This window comes from Anabrus simplex, chromosome 6 (assembly GCF_040414725.1).
Source record: "Anabrus simplex isolate iqAnaSimp1 chromosome 6, ASM4041472v1, whole genome shotgun sequence".
In the NCBI taxonomy this organism is placed as follows: domain Eukaryota; kingdom Metazoa; phylum Arthropoda; class Insecta; order Orthoptera; family Tettigoniidae; genus Anabrus; species Anabrus simplex.
The window spans coordinates 145730143-145756875 of NC_090270.1; the positions used below are offsets into that span (position 1 = coordinate 145730143).

At 37.2% G+C, this 26733-nt stretch overlaps 1 protein-coding gene across 1 annotated transcript; it reads right to left on the minus strand.

Moving 5' to 3' along the window:
- Window positions 1-973: 973 nt before the first annotated feature.
- Window positions 974-19682, minus strand: LOC136876214 (HUWE1-associated protein modifying stress responses). The gene is made up of 5 exons (XM_067149973.2): window positions 19351-19682; window positions 19144-19215; window positions 18831-19002; window positions 6081-6247; window positions 974-3339 (listed from the first exon to the last, which is right to left on the minus strand). Exons 1-5 carry the CDS (start codon window positions 19547-19549, stop codon window positions 3182-3184), a joined length of 768 nt encoding a protein of 255 aa, XP_067006074.2. The 5' UTR covers window positions 19550-19682; the 3' UTR covers window positions 974-3181.
- Between the last annotated feature and the right edge of the window lie 7051 nt (window positions 19683-26733).

Genomic DNA, 26733 nt, shown 5'->3' on the forward strand with positions numbered 1-26733 from the left:
TGAATCCACTACAGAAACACTTGAAACAGTATGGTTACTGTGTACCAATGCAGACTCTAAAACATTTCTCTCTTCCTACAGTTGAGTTCCAACTGACAGCAGAGTAAACTTTAAGGATATGAACTTGGCTGCAATGGCAATTTTTTCCATTTGAAAGCTAGAAAATTACATCACTATGTAAAATAGCTTCAACATATTTACACATTAAACAATATTTATCGTCTGTGCCTTTGTTTTAATAACAATGGTATAAACAAGTTCCTTAGCATTTTTGGCCTGACACTGGAAAGTTCTGGTAAGTTGAAAAATAATGCCCTTTCCTGAAAAAAAAAAAAAAAAAAACTTTTAGGAAAAAAAACACCACCCCACTTTTCAAAGAAAAAGAATGCAATCTTCTGTAGGTCCCTACACATGAGGTATTATTGGAAGCACCTTAATTTACAAAACAAATCAAAGACTACTGGAACCTACATGTGAGTAATTTGTGGTGTCAAAACTCAAATACTAACATACTACTGGTAGTCCATGTATGAAATAAGGGTGCTTTAATGAAAATTATGCGGTCTCTGTTACTACAGGAATTGATAAATACCCACAGTACTGAGGATATTTGACAGATGCCATTTGAGTTCATGTCAGAAAGAGGTTAAAAAGTAATAAATAAATAAATAAATAAATAAATAGAAAATAAACTGGGACAGCTGAAATACTGAGGTGAGTAAAATTATTCTTTACAAATTCCAGTGTGATTATGATTTAGATAAATAGGACTGGTGAGTGTAGAAAGTTTAAATGTGGTAATTAAATCCTTTTCATAATAAATCTCTATTGGTACTTTTAAATTAAGTACGACAATATGAACATCAAGACTGATCACCAATTAAAGACCGGAATTAGTGAAAAATCAGTAGCCAATGATTATTAGATGGGAAGGCTTAAGAAAGAAAGAAAGTTCAAAGAGAAATAATTCTAGTGATTTTAAAGTTCTGAATTCCACAACAGTTTACAGTACAGCTATCCAATTCCTTTTTGCATTATTATCATCATGTATCTACTTGATCCTTTGCCATCTCAATGACTTTAGAAAAGTACATATGCTTACATGTTTCGGTAGAGAGTTACATTTATAACTTGCTGACATTTTTTTTATTTCTTTAGTAATTCTTATAATTAACTATCAAATTAAAACCTGTCATCTTTACTCCCACACAACTTCCAATAGACTCAAATTTTTAAAAAATTATTTGAAAAGAATCTGCTTGCAGAAAGTACCAGTAATGAAATTCATTCAAATAATTACCATCTATAACTTAATTCTTTTCACAGGGATAATAAAAATCTATATACTTCTACATAAATTACAACAAAACCAAAATTTTCAACACCATCAGAATATATTCAACCATAGAAAATTCATTAAACCTTAAGAGGCTGAACTCCTTCCTTCATAAGGTTTGATTCTTAAATTATTTTTCACATTTATACACATACATCTTTAGTTCATGCATACAAAATATAATCTCAGAAATTCCACTGACATACTCCACCATAATGAACCTGGAAGAAACACTGAGCTGAATCAATATGGGGACAAAATTATATTTAGAAAGAATTTAACCTCATATTGCTGAGAGAGAGGGCACAATAGAAGTGGGGGAGGGGGGAATATGTTGCAGACTTCAAGAGAAATCTGTCCCTGGGATACTGAATGTGGAAAACAGTTCTAGGCTCCCTCAGCAATAAGTAGCAGCAGAACCAAAAATATTTTTAATAGACATATTATATCATTTCCACAGTATTTGTATTATTAATATTTGATGAAAACAATAGTATATTACCTTGTATATGTATGATGTGCAGGAAGGAACTGACTGTCAGAAACACTCTTCAATCATTTTATTTATATTCAGAGATTTATAATTATTTATAAGTTCTATTTAAAAGACACGCTGCTTCTTAATTCAATATTTGTGTTTCTTTTTATACCTAAATCCTGACAGATCAATTACTTTTTAGTTTGTACAAAGAAATGAGCCCTGGGACTAATTATGTAACTTGCAGTTGCCAGAACAATAATAATGCATTGATATTAGTCACCACACTGATAATAATAAATCCAGATGTCTCTGAATTGTTTATTATTCGATTAACTTACTTTACTAACGAAAACAAAATTCTTAAAAGAGAGGGTGTTATGACTACCAAGTATGCTAACGCAATAAAATTAACATTTTTAGTATGTTATTCATTCACAGCTCAATGAACAAAACACTGATAAGTCTGCATATAAATGATATTTAAAGGAATTCTGAAACCCACACAAGGTACAACAATATTATTCATTCATTCAGTGTTTTGAGATAATCTCTGGCTAAGTTATCTTAATACAGACTTCACAATCAGCAACAACTCTTTCTTCTGAACAGTTATTAGTACCATGATTTATCTTATCCAAGATTCAATGGTGGAGTTGGATCAGTCATTTGCAATGTGCACATACAAACTTTCAAGACTGATTGAAAATGACAAGATATTTTCAAAATTTCTTAAAATGCCTAAACTTCATGCTTTCCTCTCTTACAAATACCAGCATTATAATAATCAAGATCACTTCATATGGCTTATGCCAATTCCTCTGTACATTAAATCTGGACATAATGCAGTAACATTTACTGATTTTTAAAATATATTTTCAGTCAGTATTTGTATCACAACCAAAGAGTGATGATACACAGTCCTCAGTAAATGTTACTAACTAGGTCCATCTTCCTCCACATTTGGTTGCACACAGAATTCTTCGATATGTTATTGCTTATCTCCTCAAATCATCAAAGAAAGAGGCGTTTCATTAATGCTACAGTGTTATGATCAAACACACTGGTCACATACCACAGATAAAATCAGCAATAACTAACATCAACAAAAACTATTCATGAAATAAAGAAGACCATGAAAAAAGACGAACAACAACCAAAGGCTAGCCTGGCAAAACAAGGCAACTTGGGCATAAACAGCCTTACTTTTTCCATTCTTCTATTTCATGAGCTTCAGGGAAAAGCCAAAGAACGTTGGCATTTACCTTTTTTTTTTTGCATAGCTTGAGATGGTACAACTAGATTATTAAACAGGCGCAAAAGAATTAACGATGAGGCCTCGTTCCTGATACACTGTTCAATTTATATTACATAAGACGCGAACGTTTATGAGTGGGAGAGTCCATGTTAACATCGTGAGGAGAGCTTGGTGGTGCTGGACGCTTGCAATGACGAGCCATTTCACCAGCAATAAATGCACTAAGTTCTGATGATCGTTGACGCCGTGATATATTAGTAGGAGAATCTAAAATGAGAAATAAAGCATATTTAGAATTGAAATTTAACTTTGTAAATACACAATAAATAAAAATATAAATATTTTATTAACACTCTACAGCTAAACTACATTCAACTAGTCTTGTGTGCCAGTTGATTTCAGAAGACATTTCTGCTTATCTTTCCAGCAATTTTTGTCACCTTGGTTCCTTACATCTCCATAATACTCACTCAGTGTCTTGGAAATACCTGTCCATTGAATAACTACATAATATCGATCATTCACTGCCCACCTCAGGATGGTGGAATGCTCTCCCCAAAGGCATCAAGGATGCTGCATCCAAAAGTATTTTTAAAACTTCTAACCAGTAGTTCCTCGTTACACGCTTCCAGCAAGGTACTTGCACGAGTGGAATGAGAGATTGTATGTGAAAATGATGTTAGGATATTAGTGTACAGTTAGAGAAAATATTAAGTTAATATGGGACCTCAAATTAAATTTAGTTCTCAGGTAGTAGTAAATTAGTTGAAATCTAGTTATGATAATAAGCAGGAAAGCTTTCCTACTATACCTATATCGATTAAGCTCTTTTTCTCTCTTACCGTGTTTTTGACCTTATTCAACAATGCACATATCAATAATTTAATTAAATTAAAATATCAGTATTTAACAGTTAGAAGTACACACAGTTAGTAGAAATAACAGTAGTTAATTTTGATCTAATAATTAGTTATATTTATTTAATGTTTTTATTATTAGTATTTTTACTTTTGCATTTGAGTTGTTACAATAAAGACAATATTTTTCAAAGCTTTATTATTTATTTAGTAGTTCTTAGTATTATAAGTATTTTAAGTTTCAACCAGTTTTATAGCATTAATAAATATTAGTATGTATGTAGTGTAAAAGATGGCCAGGAGCCTTAACTTCGCCATGAATAATAAACACTTTCATCCACCCTTCTATCTGAGAAACAAGCCCAATGATACCAAACAAATGATTAACATATATACTGTCTTTACTAGTGTATTACAATCCCCCACCCCAGGCTTTTCAAGACAAAGAAAAGTTTTAAAAAATCTTGTATACAAGACCCCCAACGTAATTCGTCAGAGAAGAATGACTCAGCTTCGAACGGGTACAAGCCTCATTGCAGCTTTGATGACATCGCACAATTAGGTGAACAGTTTCGTGTCTGACCCGCCCACTGCAAGCATGCATCAGTCATGCAGACCCTCCTCTACTTGCGGAAACTTGCCGCTTTTTGGTCCGTGAAATGGTTTGAGAGATTTGTTGGTCGCTTGAAGTGCACTTCTCTGTTACTGCGGTAGCACACGTTGCATTTGGACACTGGATACTTGCTGCCCGCTGAGCTAATCCCGTATGTTTTGGCGTAACTGATCACCGCAATTTGTATGATGCAGTATTACTCCTATACTGTGGACTAACAATTTTGAGATCACACAATGTTCCGTACCTGAAACACTCGTAAAATATGTTTGTATCAGACTGGAATAGAGCGTCACTAGTCTCTTCTGCGCTGATTCTCTCACTGAACTAGTGCAGTGGGATTTCCTGCCGGCTAATAACACCACATTGCCCTGTATTTGGAATGCCCGTTTTCACAATAGGAAGGCTGCTACTTGAGTAGTTAACATCTTTATTTCGAAACGCATCCGGAGCTGCATGACGGTTGTTCAAAGTTGTGGGTGCATCAAATACATGAACATTTCTTTTTCTCCACTTTGGGCCCAAAAAGATTGGGATGTGTAAATTATGCAAGAGTGTTAATTATGCGAGAAAATATGGTAGTTTTTTTTTATCAGACGGTAAAATGAACGGAAATTTATAGTATCTCTGAACACTTGGAGATAATACATATTATATTTTTGGCCAAAACAAGAAGAGAAAATACCAGAAATTGGCACTGACACAACCCCCTTAAAAACATTCAACTCATTAAAATTATGCACTTAAATACATGAAACTACCACATACAAAACAATTCAGTATGTCCCATACATTATTAACATAAGACTTTGACAAAGGGGGAAAGCATAGAAATGCAAGAAAAAACACGTGGCCTACAATTCTGACAAAACTACAAAGATAAACGATGTCAACAATGCACGAACAACACAATAAGAAACTAATTTTTTCGTCCCGATTAACTGAGTCAGTAACGCGCACTAGTCTCTCTTGCTTGCAGGACAATTGCCGTCCCAAATCCCCAGCTGTATAAGGCGCACACGCTGCTGTGGTGAGCGGGAAACACAATACACAAAGGCGAAGGATGAAACACTCACGAAATAAAGCATCAAATAAATACGCTTGAAAAATGAGATTTTGTAAATTACACAAGCACATAAGAATTTTTTCCTAGGGGAAAAGTATTGGCTGTACTGGAGGTTATATTGGTCAAAAAAAAGGAAGAAGTAAAAAATAAATTGGAAAATCAGAAGACGAATTAAAAAACGGAAAGTTTCCGGGCAAATCGGAAGGGTTGGCAGGTATGTCAATACATCTATGGTAACAAATTCATCACAAATCAGGAAACAAAAGCAAGGTCTGCTAGAAAGCAATTAACATTTACACTAATTTTTACATGAAAAATAATCATAAAGTAAAAAAGACTAAAATAATTATTTCAACAATAATTAAGAAACCCCTATATTAACATTTTAGCAAGCATACCTCATCCCAACTTAGTAAATATAATCAATAAAGATTGGACAGAAGCAGGTCTGAATTTTGATAGGACAACTTACTAGGAAGTGCCAGCGCTTCCCTGAAAGTATGAAGATTATCATCACTGGAGATATTTTCAGAACTAATGTGGTGATGATGCAGGTCATGATGATGTGCATCCATCATCTGAAGGCTGTTTGGCGAACCATGTCGTTCACTCAGCATTATGCGAGGCCGCGGATTACTTCTGAAATCCAGAAGAAAAAACGTTATAACAGTGCCACAACATGCAACACAGAACAAAAAATAAATATCAATACTAGCCCAATATAGCCATTCATAATGAAAAAAATAATAATACATGAAAGGTAGCCTATTATAACAAGTAATGGAAAAAAAAGTCCATGGTCATTTAGAAATAATTGACATACATTCTAAAAGTTACTTAAATTATGGTGGCAGGAAGGTATTTTAGGTACAACATTTCTTAAACAAAATAAATTGCAACTTACTTTAAGATTTAAGAGGAATCATTTTACAAGCATTGCAGCAATATATGATAGATATGTGGCCCGTGTCAAAGTAAAAATTTAAGTAGAATTCCATAAAGTGTATGAAAAGGTTTCTATCATCAGTGATTTAAAAAAATTTTAATTAGAAAATGAAAGGCTCAAATGTAAATACTATCTTATTCAACTGGTTAAAACAATAGTACACAGAAATTGTATTAAAACCATGAACGTATAAAACTACTCAGTTGAGAATTACATGCATAGTTGAAAGATACTAAACATGACAATTGAAAGAGAGTTGCAAGCATAATTCTGCAAAAAGAGAATGGCCAAAATTAATTAGGGACATCTGATTACTACACGTCCCAAGTTGTAAATAACAACAAATGTATACATAACATGCTAAAAACATCAATGTTATCAGGCTGAACCAGAATAGGTATGGGAAACAGAATTAAGCTTTAGTAGTAGTAGTAGTAGTAGTAGTAGTAGTAGTAATAATATTATTATTATAATAAACAAGAGGATAAACATAATGATAGGTCAGTGTGGGAAGAGGTGGGGAGGGGGGGGGGGGGGTGATTGGAAAGAATAGGCAGAAGTACAGGGACAATTTCCACATCTTCATTCCTGTATATGACCATCTTCAAGTGGCAATGGTGTGTTAAACAGGTGGTTTGTGTCAACTAATTTCTTGAGGATTATATTTAAAACAGAATCTCACTGATTCTCTGCAAATACATACACGGTGACAGCAGACTTATAGGACACCTACAGTAATACAGAACAATACCCCAACTAAGAACTGCAACCAACATCCTAAAGAAAGCCATTTATTAAAGAAAATCCTTTGATATAATTCAAACTGCTTGTATGAACACAAACTCTATAATAAGAAAAGTGAACATCCTTCGTTGATAATGCATGCACCTCTTCCTATAACAGAACACTTTGATCATCTGGATAAGTCCGACTCGTTGGCTGAACGGTCAGCGTACTGGCCTTCGGTTCAGAGGGTCCCGGGTTCGATTCCCGGCCGGGTCGGGGATTTTAACCTTAATTGGTTAATTCCATTGGCACGGGAGCTGGGTTTATGTGTTGTCTTCATCATCATTTCATCCTCATCACGACGCGCAGGTCACCTACGGGTGTCAAATAGAAAGACCTGCACCTGGCGAGCCGTACCCGTCCTGGGATATCCCGGCACTAAAAGCCATACGACATTTCATTTTTCATCTGGATAACATTGTCTTCAAAAGATCTTCTATACAGGTGAAGTTCAATATTCACCAAAGTGTGATCAGACAGAGTTCCACCACATTAACTTCAGCACCCTAACAAGAAAAGGAATTATTGACACTAATTAAAACTTTAATTTCTTGGTCAACTTGCCATAAAAGTCTATCAAGTGCAACACCAAGCTAAATAAATTTCCAGTGTGGCCAGGAACAAAAGATATACTGTATGTAAAAATTAATTCTGTATTGAACAAATTGTATATTAAAATATAGGAACATTAACATGTACCCCACGGTTCGGGTCACAATGTGTCCCGAAACATGTTACTCTTATCCGTCGGTGTGAACTTCCCAAAATTGCAGAGTAAGTAACTACATCCTAGTTACAAATTTCCGATAACTAATTGCAACATAGTGTTCCCACTGAAGTAAAGAATCGAGGCATACTGCTAGTTTCGACTGGCCCACCGGTGACCCGAAGGAATTTTTGTACATCTTCCATTCATATCACTTCAGGTCACCCTGTGTTCGGATTGTTGTCTAACCTAAATTTTTATGCGAGAATTATTTGCACAGTTACGGTGAATGTATCCTACAATGTTGCTGCCTTCAGATGGCAGAATGTTGTTTAATACAAGGAGTACGAAGGAGTTCCTTTCTACATTGCTCTCAGGTAAGCGAATATATGTTTTCAGATTTTTATTTATAATACTAGGTACTGATAAGTTTATTATCTTCCGTAGATAATATTTACAAGCAAGTTCACGTCCTTTCTTTTTCTGGAATGGTTCCTTCGCATTCTGACACACTGATGGCATGAAAAAGAAAGAGGTTTAGGACGACACTGGATCCCGGATGAATTGCTCATTATTTGGAACAAAGTGATGACAGGGACTTCTGTTCAGTATCTGATGATGACCCTACGTACAACCTCGTCCTTTGTGATATTATTTGGTTACTAAGGATAATATGAAAATAATTAACATAGGCCTATTATATTCACATAAAAACAGATCACTGAACGAGAAACTAACATACTTCCGGGGTCATTTCTGAGTCACGCACTTGTTGAACTGGAAAACTGTTGCAGAAGTAAACACAACAAAATATCCCCTCAACAATAACCCACACAACAAGTGCACCAGCACTGTTTTGGATTTCATAGTAGGGACTAACCAAAGTCAAATTAGTCAGTTCACCAATGATCCGAACTGATAACTAACGGCACCACCGGCTCACCAATAGGCCGATACGACATAAAATTAAGTCATCAAAATTCACTGCCACAGGAAATGTGTTAAAGTACCACACACTAGCATAAACACAATGATAGGTCAGTGTGGGAAGAGGGGGTGGGGAATATTAAGAAAATGCAAAAGTACTCGTACAGGGACAATTTCCACATCTTCATAAATTACCTTCTTTAAATGGTAATGGTGTGCTAGACAGGTGGTTTGTAATGTGCTCCCAAATTGTATGTTCAATGTCATGTTATCAAGTTATATTCACTGAATTCATTGGTGACTTCTGACTATGTAAGTATTGAAAATTGTCCTAAATTTGATATAATAAGTTTTTTTCCCCATGTACTTGTAAGGAGCTTCGAAACAAATAGTGCTACCTATTTTTTAATATTTAATATTTCAAAGTTCAATAACCTTTAAATAGTGCCAACCCACTATTAGCTTGTAATAACACTTCTGAGGGGGGCGCTAATGTCGTCTTACAATGAGAAAAACTGTGTGGGTGTGTGTGCGCGCGCGCGCGTGTAGGTGTGTGTGCGCACGCTCGCAATGTTCAAAGTCAATCTCGCGAGCAGACATAGTTTCCAAGATCCAACGTGCTGTACTGCACATTTCTTGCGTCAATCAAAAAGAGGAATACAACAAGTTCTTGAAAAGTTTAATAACATTATGGAAACGTGATAAGTAGAGCCCGGATTCTTATGAATTACATATTCCATTTCTTTACTTGTACACAACCTGAAAATGAAAAATGTTGGTGAATTATGGTACTGATATGGTTATAACCTTTGAGATGGATAAATGGCAAGTACAGGTATAATTATTAAATTTGTAAGAAGAGTGACAATTTCATACAGAAATGTGTGGTGAAGAGAACCTTACACACCACCAGCATTGGACCCAAACCAATGAACCTATAATGCATAAACCACAAATATTAGTACCTGTAACGTAATTTTACAACTAATTTGAACATTCAACTATGCAATGATATTTATGAAAAATTCAATAAAAATTAGTTTTTACAGTGAGGTTAACACAATGACTTTAACCTTCCTTTAACCCTAAACCGGGCGCGCTGGTGAATTTTGTTCACCAACCTGAGTGTTTCGTCTTTTAGTTCCTAAGAGCTACAGCCGTCGTGCTGCTAGTACCTTCTGGCGAAGTCTTATCGATACTCTCAGTGTAGCGGTATCTGCACAGGAAATTGTACGTGTCACGCTATTCGACCTTGACTTGCACGTGCTGTCATTTGGTGAACTTTCTTCACCACGTGCTAGGAAATGTAAGTAAAATTGTACCTTAAACGTTCTTGGAGTTTGATTATTTTAAAATGTAGACTATAGAGGAAACAAAAGTAACTACCTATTTTTATTGTAGGGAGAAGTTTGTGAAGGTTGAAGACATACAAACGCTGTTACAGGAATTATCTGATGAGGAGGAAGGATCTGAGGGAGGTGGAGTTTTGGGATTTTTCTGATGGTGAAGATGAAGTGGTAAATTATTCAGACATTGATCATGACAGTGAGAGTGAACAAGAAGGTGATGTATGCGTAGTTGGTAGCGATGAACACGACGAACTAGGGTTTTTTTTGTGGGGGGAGGGGAGATGAAACAATGTGGTGCACCACTAGCTTTTCAAGGGCTACCCCTAGGATTGAAAATCTTTCTTTTCAACTCACAAATAAGTGGTTGGTTGAACGAGCTAAGACAGAAACAATGCCTCTGGATATCCGAGCAGTGTTGTCCCCATACCATCAGCAAGAAACATTAGAAGAAACAAATTGCTATTGAAGAGAGGACAATGCATTCACTGTGAGTGGAAACAAAATCAAGTCACCACAATGAAGTGTAATCAGTGTCATAACTTTGTGTGTAAAGCATACTCTAAAATATGCATTAGATGTGTAAGCTGTGAGGATAATGAAGATTGTTAGAAGTGTTTCATTTTAAGTTCTCATGAGTTAAGTAAGTATTCGCTGTTTCAATTTTATTTTCAGTATTTTACCCATGAACATTTTTACGTCTTATTATTATACGTATGTGCTGTCACTTGTAATTTGTGTTGTAATTATTATGTCTTAAGTATTATAAAGCACATAAGGAGTAACAATATCAGTCGTGTGTAAGAGTTAGTATTATCTGCGCACTTTTCATCGATAGATTTGTGTACGGGTTTGAGGAGTAATTGATGGTTATGAATTTCATGTTTTTGGTCCGTATTGAACAATATATAAGTAATAATAATAATAACTTAAATGTTTCCACCTTTTCAATACAATATATTCACAAAATTTGTCTTAGGATTTCGCCACAAATGATCTTTGCTCCAATACGGCTGATGATGACCCCTAGATGGGTCGAAACTAGTACCGTATAATTTTGTAATTTTGTGAATATATTGTATTGAAAAGGTGGAAACATTTAAGTTATTATTATTATTACTTTTGAGGAGTAAGGAGGGAGCAATTCCGGTTCCAGTAGTACTGCCAACTGAATGGAAATGAAATCTGAATTGAATCGATAATATGATCGATCGATATGAATTTTGCTAAACCTTCGTTATCTTAAGCCAACAACTGTGTCACACCCACATTATATAACATTATATAACATTTCTCGATGTGAATCTTATTCCTAGAGTGAATTCTATACTTTGGCTTTGCTGTGTAAATAACAACAGTACTAGTACGTAAAGTGTACGCCAGATGTCTTACAGCGATGCATAAGCGATTCATAGTTTGTGTTTCAAACGTTGCCAGTACGAATCTCGAAGATTGCCGACGTCGACCAATTCAGCACTAGGGTGTAAATCTATCCAGAAAAGGTGCGCAGACAATACTTGTTAACAAGTTGCTAAGACTAAGAAAAATGAATGGTGAACGAAATTCACCATGCGCCCAGCAATGTAACATTTATAGGCTTTAGGGTTAATTTCAGGAAAGAATTATCTGTTGCAAGGAGGATATTATATATAGAGCCTTTTCACATTTATTACAGTTGTATAGAAAGACATCAATAAATAACGTCTGACCCCTTTAAACAACAAGCATCATCAATAAAGAATGTTCAGAATTCTCACAAACAGTGGAATTTTCACCAATCTGAATGATAGTGTGAAACTGAAAAAGAAAATCAGAATATCTTGTACCAAAAGATACTTACCATTCCCCTTCATCTGTTGAATTATATGTGAAACAAATTGCAAAATCATTTAAACCTCAAAGAGTTTAGAGTGATCATTTTCAAAAGGATAACTTTCTTGAATGTTATAATCAGTTATGTGACTAGGATTGGGATGTATTAGAAAGTTTCAAAGATCCAAATGAGGCATTGGTTTGTTTTTAAAAGATACATTTGTTTCAGTAATGGAGAAAACTGTACCTTAATGATGTTGAAAGAAAACAATTTATTCATGTTGGTTTACAAAGGAAATTATTTCCATAATAAAAGTGAAGGAGTATCAAATTTAGTCTAAATAAATATAAAAATATTAGAAGAGAAACTAAAGCTTTAACCAGTAAGACATATACAGCCTGTTTTAGAATCAAGTATATGTACTATCCGCACACTTTATCTTGGTGCATTTGTATACGGGGGTGAGAAGTAAGGAGGGAGCTGTCCCGGTATCGATAGTGCTGCCTGGTGCTGCCAACTGAATGAAAATGAAATCTGAATTGAATCAAGAACATGATCGATCGATATGAAATTTCTAAACCGTTATCATCTTAAGCCAACAACTATGTCACATACACATTATATAACATTATAAAACTTTTCTCGATGCGAATCTTGTTCCTAGCATGAATTCTATACTTTGGCTTTGTTGTGTAAACAACAACAGTACTAGTACGTAAAGTGTACGCCAGATGTCGTACAATGATGCTTAAGCGATTCATAGTTTGTGTTTCAAAGGTTGCCAGTACGAATCTCGAAGATCGCCGAGGTCGACCGATTCAGCACTAGGCTGTAAATGCACCAAGATAAAGTGTGCGGATAATAGTAACCTTAAGCCTTTTGGAACTTCAATAAATGTAGAAAGAAAATTAATAAACTTTAAAATCCAATGACATTCAATGGAGCTATTTTGAATAATAGTAGAGATTGTAGACGGCTTTGGTTCATTTTTTAAAGGAGTGTGTTCTGAAAGTGTCCTTTCCTGCTCTATTACAGAATCAGATATATTAAAAACATCTCATATTTTCTATTAATAATCTTGACCATAATGGCCCATATTGGGTCTGTATTGACTTATTCACAGTAAATAGAGAGATGGATGATCCGCCTAGTCAATACAGGCAGACCATCCAGCTCTCTATTTACCTCATATTTTGCCAGTTTTTAATATTGGCGAAAATCAATGTTCAAAAGCAGTACAGAAACTAACGCTTAGTAAATGACATACCACCATACATATTGAAGGGTTATGCTAACGTACTAAGAAAATCTTTATGTATCATCTATAATTTAATTCTAAATACTTGAATCTTTCTGGACATTTGGAAACTAAGCAGGGTTTGCCTGGCCTTCAAGTTAGGTGATAATATCAAAGTGGAGAATTATACAAGAATTTCTATAATTAATGCTCCAAAAAAGGTTCTCCCAGCAAATAATATTCTGTAGGAATTTCAGACAGATTAAAAACTACATTTCCCCTCAGCAATATGGCTTTTATTCAGGAAGGTTCACTCCGTAAGTAACCTTATAAACTCAAGATATGTGTAATGCATTGGACAATCAAAGACAGGTAGATGTGATCAGATAAGAGATTTTTCAAAAGCCTCTGACAGGCTGGATCATAATTTTATGTTATTACGCAAACAATCAAATTATGCATCATAATCTTTTTTTGTGTATGTATGCGACTAATTTCACCTGATAAGGAACAGTTTGTGACATATTATCTGCGCACCTTTTCTGGTTATATGTACACCCTAGTGCTGAATTGGTCGACCTCAGCAATCTTCGAGATTCGTACTGGCAACCTTTGAAACACAAACTATGAATCGCTTATGCATCGCTGTGCGACATCTGGCGTACACTTTACGTACTAGCACTGTTGTTATTTATGCAGCAAAGCCAAACTATAGAATTCACTCTAGGAATAAGAGACGCATCGAGAAATGTTATATAATGTTATATAATGTGTGTGTGACACAGTTGTTGGCTTAATATAACAAAGGTTTAGCAAAATTCATATTGATCTATCATATTATCGATTCAATTCTGATTTCATTTCCATTCAGTTGGCAGTACTAAAGGAACCGGAATTGCTCCCCCCTTACTCCTCAAATCGGTACACAAATTTATCGATAAAAAGTGCGCAGATAATACTTTCAAACTAAATCATCAGTGTATGGTGTTAATTCAAGTTTACCAGAGGGTTCCAGAGAACCTGTTTTTTCACAAACTTCATTAACGACCTCCAACAGGTTATTACATTTCAACTGTCTAATATGCTGGTGGTTTAAAATTGATGATGCTTGTTATTCAAAGGGACCTAACATCCAGGTCATTGGCCCCTAATGGTACAAAATGAGATGAAATGCAATGACAATTGGATGGAGTTATGCATCAATAGACTAAGCACCATTTGACGAAAATTGAGATTTTAACAATATCTTGTAGGGGAAAGCTTGAACTACCTATAATAAATTCCTTGCTGCATTACAAGAGGGTATTAGTTGTCAGTTAACTAAAAACTTAAGCAACATAGCAGGAATCAGTTGAACTGTAAACTGCATCAGCAGACTACGCGACGTTCCAGTTTGCATCATTAGACCACGCACCTCATTCTTCACATTGAGTCACAGATGACAGCAAGGAAACCCGCGTCGATGGTGCTAAGTTATTGAGGTGGTGATATATTGAGTGGTTTATCAAGTGACGAAAATCAGTGATGTATCAAGTACTTCCGAAAGTAAGGAGAAGGACAATGCTACTAATGGAGCTTGCTAAAAAGATTACATCGGACAATGATTCTCTACAAGAACTTCCTAAGGTTAGTATCAAAATGAGATTGTTGCACGGTATCTAGCACGGTAGTCCGCAATGAAAGCAATATTTCTGTACTGATATAACGTATTTGTTTGAAAAAGCTGCGAAGGTTTCACTGTAACAGTGTTTTAACATGTTATGCTAGGTAATACGTACCAAATCAGTGAATTCCAGATCATAATAATGAAAGCACTGACTTTGCAGATAGAGCATGCCCTCAAATTTCATCAGCGTTTATACACAGTAGAGGACTACGTAAATGTAACAAGAAATTGTAGCCGGAAAAAACGCCATTATTGTTCACTAGATGGAAAACATGTCGTCGTTCAGTTCAGTAGAACTGGAATCGGAAATGTCCATGGTTTCAAGATAAACAGGCTAAAACTAAAAGAAATCCAGCTCTTGAAATCACAGCCGTTCACTATGTATGTCAAAACTAAATTTGATGGTGAATCTCAGGAAGTAAATTTAAATAAGTCAAGACTGGGACGACCACAAGAAACTACAGTTCCCATTCATCAGGCATTAGTACCTTTGCGGCCAAATGGAAAACCTATCTCTGAAGCCAAACTTTGAGACCTTAAGTCGCTATGCACCTAATACCTGCACATGCCAAACAATTTTACCAGAAACTTCAAGGAGATTCTGACATCGTGGATGACATATGAATTCAATGAAGATCCTGATTTCGAGACAATGAACTGAGAGTAACAATCTTATTACATGTCCAGTGTTTTGTGTGAGTTTATGGGAGCAAATATTTTTTAATCACATTGTCTGTTCCTATTATGTTCCACTGAGATAAGTAATTAAAACACTCAATACTTCCTTTCAGAATCGCTTTATTTTCCTTGGAATCACAACCTAATACACCAACCCCCATATCCTTTACAAATGGTTCTCTCATCATCCCTTGGTCGCTCCTTTTAGTTGCCTCTTACGACAGGTGATACCATGGGTGTAGTCTTCGTCTACATTCCTTTTTTTTTTTCCCACTCATTCCCCCCCCCCCCCCCCCCCCCACAACCACTCTGTTAACTTAATACTGTAACACATTACACAACACACACGAGGAGCCCAATTTTTGCCTTGTTCACCCACTTTACAGCCAAAATACAAGTAATAGGCGTTTTTTACATTATCTGTAACTGGTTGATGTTGTGATTTCGAAGTTGGTATAATTTTACCTTCTGCAACCCAGAGTGGTGCCTTTGCTGGCATGACCTAGTGTTTACAGTGCACTATGTCTTCTGGTATGGGCTAGAGCAATTTTGTTACTTTCATTGATCTGTCTCTGTCTTATCCTTGGCTTTGACAATATGAAAGTGACTGAGGTATGAGCGATGCTAGTAATGCCATTCCTTGTGCAGCCAGTCCCTGCTATGAATGGTATGAAAATGTTGCTCATAGGGTCGGTCGGTGCATGCATTTCAGTGGGCTTGGCAGACTGATATGTAATAGCCACTTCTGGCTCAGTGAGGAAAGCAACGGGAAAACTAACTCACTCCTCATTTCCCTAGTATGCCTCTTCAGTGATGCCTAGACCATCTATGACAGCTGATGGCAGAGCTGTTGAGGATCCAACCAGCCTTAGGGCTGATGACTGAAGGAAGAAAAAATAATGCAAAATCTTATTTGGAATTCCTTTTAAAGGAGAGATGTGTTCATTGCGATGTCTAGGAACCCATCAACCCACCCCCAGAAGTACCTTTACTTTTATAACCTAATAAAGAGCGGCACCCGCCATCGGCCATGGCTAAAGTAGCTACCTGCATTCTCATCGGTCAACGTGAACAGAATGTGAAGTCATTGCCATCAAAGCTGATAAATATATTGAGTTACCAACACCGGCTGAATAAAAGCACAAACAAAAAATTCCATGTAAAGGAAACAATGTGGCTTGTAACCGTCCAGACCAATGGTCTTGTCCAGGTCCTATCCTAACCGTCCACATGGCAAGAACCAGTCCACACCAATCGTGTTTACACACGAAACTAGAGGCCTAGGGCCGCTTCGCGGCTTCTAACCGTCGAAACCAATGGTCTTGTCCAGATCATATCCTAACCATCCGCACGGCAAGAACCAGTCCAGATCCTATCCTAACGTCAGCACTACAAGAACCATTCCAGACCAATCGTGTAACAATAATCACTGTATTACTTTACCCCGTGAGCCAACATATTTCTAATGTTATAAGTGCAAATCTTACTCTGAGAGCATCTCAGAGGGGAGATGTGTTCATTGCGATGTCCAGAAACCCACCGTCCCACCCCTAGAAGTACATTTACTTTTATAACCGAATTAAGATTATTACATGCCATTTTCATTTCTGAAGTAGCTACTTGTATTCCTAATGGCCAATGTAAAGTGGCATGCGATGTCCTTCCCGTGAAGAAAGTTAATCATAATCCGTTACCCACCGCAGCACAATAAAAGCACAAGTAAGACTAGGTCCAGGCATCATCCTACCATCCGCACAGAAAGAATGTTGTCCAGATCCTATCCTCACCACCCCGCTCGTAACAATAAACAATAAGGTATCGAAGCATAGGTCCAGGTATCAACCTAACCAATCCTATCCTAACCATCCGCACGGCAAGAATCTTCGAAGCATAGTTCCTAAGTACAGAGGTTGGCAGCACTGAGCACGGCTTGACAACATCCTTCCCAAGCGTGTAAACAAACGACAGTCGTTCCGCGTGCAGCTGAATGTAGCAAGTACTGGGCTGCGGAAGGTAAAATTATAATTTCAAAGTTAATTCACCACAACATAGCAGAAACTATTTACAGAAGCTTTACATGAATGACAACTGAGATACATTTGACACTATTACAAGATTACTAGTAGGGGCTACTGTTCACAACATTTCCTAAAATTGTTCATTTCTTGGCACACAATACAACAGCAACCCTGTTTCCCTTCCTTTAATCTGCTAGAGCTGGATAGGACATACCAACCGTGCTGCCATATAATAACTGTAATAAAACAATAATTCACCGCAAAGGTCTCATTCAACTCTCAAAAGTAAAAGATGTTTCTTATGGCATCTTAACTGAACGGAAATGATATATAATTGTGTAAATGGGCCATGTTGAAGAAAAGAACCTATTCCAAAGCGAGTAAGTTTTTAAACATTTTTATGTTTCGCAAGCTACAAATCGTGAAGTATATAAAAAATGTGATTTGTAGGAACTTTATCAATGCCATGTTCATGATCAGTGCATACATATTACATAAAAATAAGTTTGACAACAACAGTTAGCATATATTGTGTATATCAATGACATTCATCAGCCTTTTAAATAGCGCAGGATATCCGAAAATTGCTTCACTTGCAGCATTTCAAAGAGACAGTTATGTGATCACTGAAGACAATTGTCTTTATAAATTCACAGTAGGCCTATGTTACAATATTTAAACATTTTTAATGAAATCTTTCCCAACATCTTAGTTTTAAGTACAGCTTAGTCGAGATAAGCAATCTCTTTCAGGAACATACACAAATAGAATATGGAGCCACATTAAAATACAACTCATTACGGTTACCTTCGTTCATCACAACTGCTTTCTAAGAATATTCCCATGTTTACAACTTAATCTGAGGAATATTTGGCTAGTGGTATACCGTACTTACATAACACTAGTCATTCATTAACCTAATACCAGCCAAGAATGTACACATAATGAATTATCCGAAGAGAAGGTATTTTGTACAATTCTTTTCAACAGAACCATAGTACCATACCACCATTCTGTAGAAAAGGGGAGTCTTAAAATGACACACAGCAACATAACCTCACTCTTTCCAACACATTGGTAAGTACTTCAATTAAACTACCTGTGATGATGAGGCCGCGGAGGTGGTGGTTTTCCAGCAAGGTAGGCAAGCAAATCTTCTCTTCGAATATGATGCCTCTTCTTTCGAGCCCAGTTCAGAATTTCTTTGTTCCTTCGTTGGTAGCCACATTGAATTCCTAACTCACTCGTACGTCTCATACCGTCTGTCGATTCTAATAGAGAAATGAAATTCTTGTCTCATCCACTTTTATGAATTTGAATCAAAATTCAAGCGAGTAAAAATAAGAAATATAAAAACTAATTTTGAAGGTTAGACATGAGAACTAAAAAAACACAATAAAAAACTCTCGTACCTTTAAATAAAGTAGTAACAGTCCCGGCAGCTGTTTGGAAAGGAATCCATAAGGACACACCCTGAAGACGATCTGTAAAATATTGCAAAAAACGTATGGTGTTGGAGGGTGATCAATAGTTACAATACAAAATGGAAGAAAGGTAGATTTCCGACATTTTAGCAATGGCGTAAAACGAACTTAATGCAAACAAAAATTATTGATCACCTTTATACAATTGTGCTATGGATGTAGCCGTGTTCTGAAAAGAAAACCACACTTTTTGATTAATCAAGTCTCGTTCACTTTGGAGCTGCCCTTCATAATCAGGTTCACTTTCAACAACATCGACGCATTGTCTCTCCCAATTCGTAATCCATAAATCCATAAGTGGATCATCTTCTCGATCTTCGTTCATTGTATTCATACAGTTAATAGTATTCAACACTTTGTTCAGGCTTCACAATACAAAAAGTTTGACCGTTTGTTACGAAAAATTCTCCAGCTGACGATACCACTCGGACACACGATCCATGAAGACGAAGTCACTTTCATCACAAAGCAGCACAGACTGCTGGGATATGAAAATGTATACGTATCGCAGAGACCTCTAGCCACCAAGGGTGAAGTATGGAAGCTCGATTCCTTCCACGGTTCAGATAAGGCCAATAGATAGCAGCATACATTACTCTCATAGCAGTATCTTCTCTGCAGCGCTAATTATGAATGAGTTTTGAGTTGAAACGTGGAACGTCACTTCATTAGCGGGATTATTTACAAACTGTACCGTGCAAAGTAATTAATCTTGAATCCAACATATCATAATTTCTAAATAGATTTTCTTTCTTTCTTAATCTGATTACCCTCCAGATTACCCAGGGGATACAACTGGGGAGGGTGACCAGTACCTCGCCCAGGCGGCCTCACCTGCTATGTTGAACAGGGGCCTTGCAGGGGATGGGAAGATTAGAAGGGATAGACAAGGAAGAGGGAAGGAAGGGGCCGTGGCCTTTAAGTTAGGTACCATCCCGGCATTTGCCTGGAGAAGTGGGAAACCACGTAAAACCACTTCCAGGATGGCTGAGGTGGGAATCAAACCCACTTCTACTCAGTTGACCTCCCAAGGCTGAGTGGACCCCATTCCAGCCCGCGTACCACTTTTCAGATTTCGTGGCAGAGCCGGATATCGAACCCGGGCCTCCGGGGGTGGCAGCTAATCACACTACCACTACACCACAGAGGCAAACTATAAATAGATTTGCTGTTTAAATTTCAACATGCTGCCCAGAGAAAGTTATTTTTGTTTATGTTTCGTTAAGAGGGTGTGCCGGGTTCGATTCCCGGCTCTGCACAAGAAATTTGAAAAGTGGTACAAGGACTGGAAACCCGCCTCTGTGGTGTAGTGATTAGTGTGATTAGCTGCCGCCCCCGGAGGCTCGGGTTCGATTATCGGCTCTGCCACAAAATGTGAAAAGTGGTACGAGGGCTGGAACGGGGTCCACTCAGCCTCGGGAGGTCAAATGAGTAGAAGTGGGTTGGATTCTCACCTCAGCCATCCTGTAAGTGGTTTTCCAAGGTTTCCCACTTCTCCTCCAGGCAAATGCCGGCTTAAGGCTATGGCCCCTTCCTTCCCTCTTCCTTGTCTATCCCTTCCAATCTTCCCATCCCCGCACAAGGCCCGTGTTCAGCTTAGCAGGTGAGGCGGCCTGGGTGAGGTAATGGTCATCCTCCCCAGTTGTATCCCCAACCCAATGTCTCACGCTGCAGGACACTGCACTTGAGGCGGTAGAGGTGGGATCTCACGCTAAGTCCGAGGGAAAAACCAACCCTGGAGGGTAAACAGAAGAAGAAGAAGAAGGTACAAGGACTGGAACGGAGTTCACTCAGCCTCGGGAGGTCAACTGTCTAGAGGGATTCTATTTTCCGTGATTTCCCACTTCTCCATCAGACATTTCTCGCTGAATCCAGGGAAGATACCAAAACCACAAAAGTAGTAAATGACTAAATAAAAAATGAATTAAGGAGCTTAAGAATACATGATTATTATAGCAAAATCTCAGTGTGTGATTTTGATTAAATAAGCAGCCTAAGTAGTGGAGTCTGTTATCTTCTTTTTTTTAAAATTTTTGCCAGTGGCTTTACGTCACACCAACACAAATAGGTCTTACAGCAACGATGGGATAGGAAATGCCTAGGAGTTGGAAGGAAGTGGCCGTGGCCTTAATTAAGGTACAGCCCCAGCATTTGCCTGGTGTGAAAAGGTGGAACTTATCATCCTTTCTTTGATGTAAATCTTGATTCAATATGGAACCTAAGTATGAAATTCTTAACGTTAAATGGTGTGAAAATGGGAAACCACGGAAAACAATATTCAGGGCTGCCAACAGTGGGATTCGAACCCACTATCTCCCGGATGCAAGCTCATAGCCGCACGCCTCTAACCGCACAGTCAACTCGCCCAGTAGTCTGTTATCTGTGGATATAGTTGAGAAATAGGATGTGGTAGACAAAAGATAGGCCTGTATCACATCAGGCTGGAATTGAAACAGAAAACTAACAGAAAATCATTATTTCAATGAAGGGATTCGAATCAACCTAGATTCAATACACAGACCACTATGGCTAGTATATTAATGCCGGGCTGAGTGGCTCAGACGGTTAAGGCGCTGGCCTTCTAACCCCAACTTGGCAGGTTCGATCCTGGCTCAGTCCGGTGGTATTTGAAGGTGCTCAAATACGACAGCCCCGTGTCGGTACATTTACTGGCATGTAAAAGAACTCCTGCGGGACTAAATTCCGGCACCTCGGCGTCTCCGAAGACCTTAAAAAGTAGTTAGTGGGACGTAAAGCAAATAACATTATTATTATTATTATTAGTATATTAATGGACTATCATGGACAAATTTTTAATAGAAATAATAATAGTAGTAGTAGTAGTAGTAGTAGCAGTAGTAGTAGTTCTAATTCCTTCTGTTTACCAACCTTCAACAAAGAATTTACATTCAAAGTGCTTGCAAAAAACTTCTGTTTAAACTTAAATCTGGACGAATTCCAAGGGTGCTCCGACTCATCCTCATAGCCAACAAGACAGGTTTGAGAATCTCCATAGAAAAAACAAAATTTATTACAAACATCAAGAATGCTCCAAAATTTTTGGCACCAGATATTGGTCCAGTAGAAAAAGTAATGAAATTCAAATATCTGGGAGAAATAATTCAAGAAAATGGTTTATACAAATCTGTAGTAGAAGAAAGGGTACACAAGATGGAAAGAGCATATGGTATCACAAAAAATTTGTATAACAAAAAGTGTCTATCTAAAAATCTAAAAATAAGGCACTACACTACAGTGGTGAAACCGGAATGCTTATATGCAAGTGAATGCCTGGTACTAAACTATAGATTAGATAAACTTGGGGTACTAGAAAGGAGAATGATGAGAAAAATCTTAGGCCCTGTGAAAACAACAGAAATATGGAAAATAAGGAACATAGAAAACACAACAGAAACCATAAGAAAAAGAAGATTGCAATTTTTCGGACATACAGTATTTACAGAATGGATGATTCCAGATTAACAAAAAGGATTTTCAAGTACCTTTGGGATGAAAAGGCAACAACTAGCTGGATTCAAGAAGTAAGGAAAGATTTAGAAAGAAATAATATAAGAGAAACTATGGACAGAGAAATTTTTAGAAAGAGGGTAGTAAGTACGGAAGGATTCCAAGGAAGATTGAACAAGAAGCCTGGTGTGAAGTGGTCCGAGGACAGAAGGAAACAGCATAATGAAAGGATGAAAGAATATTGGAAGGAGCAGAGGAGAAAACAACAAAGTATGGAGAACTGAATTGAAATCAGCACGTGGTCCTTAGCAAGCCTCATCGGAAATAATAATAATAATAATAATAATAATAATAATAATAATAATAATAATAATAATAATAATAATAATAATAATAATAATAATAATAATAATATTTCCTTTACGTCCCACTAACTACTTTTATGGTTTTGGGAGACGCCAAGGTGCTGGAATTTAGTCCCACAGGAGTTCTTTCATGTGCCAGTAAATCTACCAACACGAGGCTGACGTATTGAGCACCTTCAAATACCACCGGACTGAGCCAGGATCAAACCTGCCAAGTTTGGATCAGAAGGCCAGCGCCTCAACTGTCTGAGCCACTCAGCTCAGCTTTTATAGAAATTGGCATTAAGCTTGATTTTAACTTGGTAAGAAATGTGCTCATGATAGTGCCTTTATTGCTACTTGCAAGAAATCATGGTTTAACACTAAAACAGTGGAAGGGGTCAAAATGACACCTACCTTCAACTTCTTTTTAATAATGTGTGGACTCTTATATCGTTTCTCTTCAAATACCTTGACTTTTTATAGCTTTTTGTTCTGTTTACGATGATGTATTGCACCCAGAAGAATACAGTATTTATATGTATATATACAGTATTTCATATATTTTTGATACGACATAACCTGGATAGTGGAATTGGCCATTTTGACTCGCATACAATTCCTTATTACACGTAGCAGTATACATTGGCAGATAATAGTGTGTATCCAGCATGGATAAGAAGTACTGCTGAGGTCTTATTGTCAGATGCCAGTGAATGTTCCAGTTAACAGAATTATTGTATTTATTTCACCATTTAGGAAGTGTTCTTCTTACAGACATGTCGGGTTATGATCGTCTTTCTATTGAGAATCTGTCTCGTATGCTAGAAAATCCAGATGTTGTATCTGAAAATGATGTACCCGATTCAGGTGATGGTTTTTTGCTTGAGACAAGTGTGACTAGTACAGATGAAGACCACAATGAGACAGAGGATGAATTATCGACAGGAGGAATCAGAAATGCTAATCTGCCTCTAAACTCACCTCAAAAGTCTCAATCTCAGTTAGGTGTTTCATCAGTGAAGATGATCGCTCAAGACGGAACCAAATGGGAGGTCTTGGATTCAAACTCTTCATCTGGAAGCCAGGCTGCAGTGAACATCCTGAAAGAGCAGGAGATCCCACTACATAAAATGCTTACCACTGAGTTGACAGCTCTGTCATTATTTCCTTTCATCTAATAACTAAAGAACATGGACTGGACCGTGTCACTCGAGGAGTTGGAGGCTATGATTTCCATCATGTATACTCGGGATGTTCTGTGTTCAAAAGTCATGCCTGGTTATTGTGGATAGCAATTCATGAAAGACTCAATCCTAAAATAGATTTCACGTGCTTCTCAGATTCCTCCGTTTTGATGAGAAATTAACCCAAGCTGAGTGCCTGCCAGTTAACAACTTCACTCTTGTCTATGAAATCTGGGACAAATTTGTGGAAAATATCCTTCACTGTTACCACCCAAGTGAAAATATACCAGCTGATGAACAGTCACTTCCCAGCAAAACCAGGTACAGATTTACCCGATTTATGACAAGCAAGCTCGACAAGTATGGATTCAAAATTTGGATTGCTGCAGATTGGTCACAAAATATATCTGCAATGCCTTTCCATACCTTGGTATGGTTGACACATTGCTGGATAAGCAGCCACTGGGAGAGTACATCATGCTTTGCCTCATGGAGCCATTTCTAAACCAAGGGAGAATCATCATGACAGACAATTTCTTTACATCTCTCCAACTTGCTAAAATGTTCCAAGACAAATGAAACTTTGTTGATGGGAACTATCAACCCCATTCATTGTAAAATCCCTACTGAGGCAAAGAAGTCCAAGCCTGAACTATACTCTACAACCATCTTGTGACAGACTGGAAACACACAGTGCACCTAGACAGTGTAGCAACAGAAGAAGGACAAGAACATCCTTCTTCTTAGCACACTGAAACACAGAGTAGATGTGGTCGACCAAATGTCTCCTAGATATACCACCAAGGCTGCATGCAGTAGGTGGGCAATGCATGTCTTTTACAGTATTCTAGATATAACAGCTATCAATTTGGGTCATTTACAAGCAAATAACAGCTAGGAAGATAAAGCGGAAGAAGTTCATCCTCTAGCTGACAAGTGAACTAGTAAGGCAGGACAAGCAAGGGGAGCAACAACAGGACGAGGCTGTAGGACCATGTCCATCTAAAAAATGAGGAAGAAGTGCAGTGTTGGTCTGTGTAAAGATAACAAGTCTAGCGATGCTTGCTGCAAGTGCCTTGAGGAGCCATACGGAAAACGTGCATGAAATGTATAAGTTGTGTGTGAACAATGTGTTTTAAGTTGTTTTTAATTTTCTTAAAGTATTTCTGAAAATTTATAATTGTTGCAATATGTATGACTAACAAAAGGTTAATTTAGTGAAAACTCCCTACAGAACATGATGCAGTTGTTTGTGATTATTCACATGTCCACACGTGATGTTGAAGGTCCATACACTAATGACAGGTCTTTGTGTATAAAATAAATTTGTGGAATCACAGTAGAAGCAAATACATCGCTTACTGACTTCAATTTCAATGTTTCCAAGCATTTCAGATGAGGGGTCAAAATGACCTCCTACTGCTGTTCTTGGAATGTAAGAATCTCAGCTGTTCTAGAGTTAAAACTTGAATGTCACTCTGACATAAGACTCAGTTTTGTTAGATATAAAAATTTCAATATGCTAACATGCATGATCTCTATTTAGAAAATAAAAGGTAGATTTATTCTCTAACATCTCTCGATTTTTTGCCGGGGACAGTGAGCTTAACAGAGAAGTGGGTGGCGATCGAGGTGGTGATGCACAAGCAAGATGCTCCATCAGTCTTACTGTCAATTATATGAAAGGACGAGCCACCCGGCAAAATAATATTTTGGACCCCTTTCCTCAAATACTGACATATGGTGAGAATGATGTTTCCTAAGTTAATCACTGCATACTTACATACCATACTAGAGATAATTATAATCATAATTCTGAAGCATTGTTGTTTTGTTAATAGAAACTCATTTAACATCCTTTCCACATTAAGTTAATATTGCTGGTTTCATAACTTTCAATAGAAAGTAAAGCCAAAGAAGTTAACCTCCTTTGTGACATGGTACATAAGTTTTAGTTTGCTGACCGATCATTTGGTGGATGCTGTTGTGACTGGTCAAGTGAGACAAAATTTTAACACTGTGCACAAATCAGGGACACTACTAGCAATGGCAGACTTTTTACTATCAGAAGTTTGGCTAGTTCTTTTACTGTTGAAAGGTCAGAAATTTATTTCCAACATTATACATATTGGAAAGGATAGAAAGATAGGAGATAAATAAGTTAGATAATATTCACAAAATGTATTTGTTTCCTCCGTCATTTCCCTCTCTTCTAAGCTGATGAGTTTTTTGGCTGCAGTAGCACACATTTTGCTGATGTAATTATCTTTCATGGTTTCATAGTGTACTGAAAGCTCCTGGATCATTATGTCCAGGCAACCATTAAATGGAAATATTGGGAATCTTTCTTCTGGATTTTGAATTCTTTCATCAATCACCATCTCATCAAAGAATCTTCTGATGTGATATTGTGGTTTTTTGTTTTAAACCTCTATTTTCCAGACCTCAACGGCATCTACGGTGGAGAAGGTAGAGAGGGTGGAAGGGACAAACCCGTAGCATCTGTACTCCAGAGGAGC

What these genes read in the sequence shown, in the direction of transcription:
- LOC136876214 (XM_067149973.2), bottom strand. Translation starts at nt 19,549, where the DNA reads ATGAATACAATGAACGAAGATCGAGAAGATGATCCACTTATGGATTTA. An exon ending in CCGCGGCCTCATCATCACAG is followed by an intron (nt 6,248 to 18,830) that starts GTAGTTTAATTG and finishes TCTGGATTTCAG; the next exon opens with AAGTAATCCGCGGCCTCGCA. An exon ending in GGAAGCGCTGGCACTTCCTA is followed by an intron (nt 3,340 to 6,080) that starts GTAAGTTGTCCT and finishes TTCTCATTTTAG; the next exon opens with ATTCTCCTACTAATATATCA.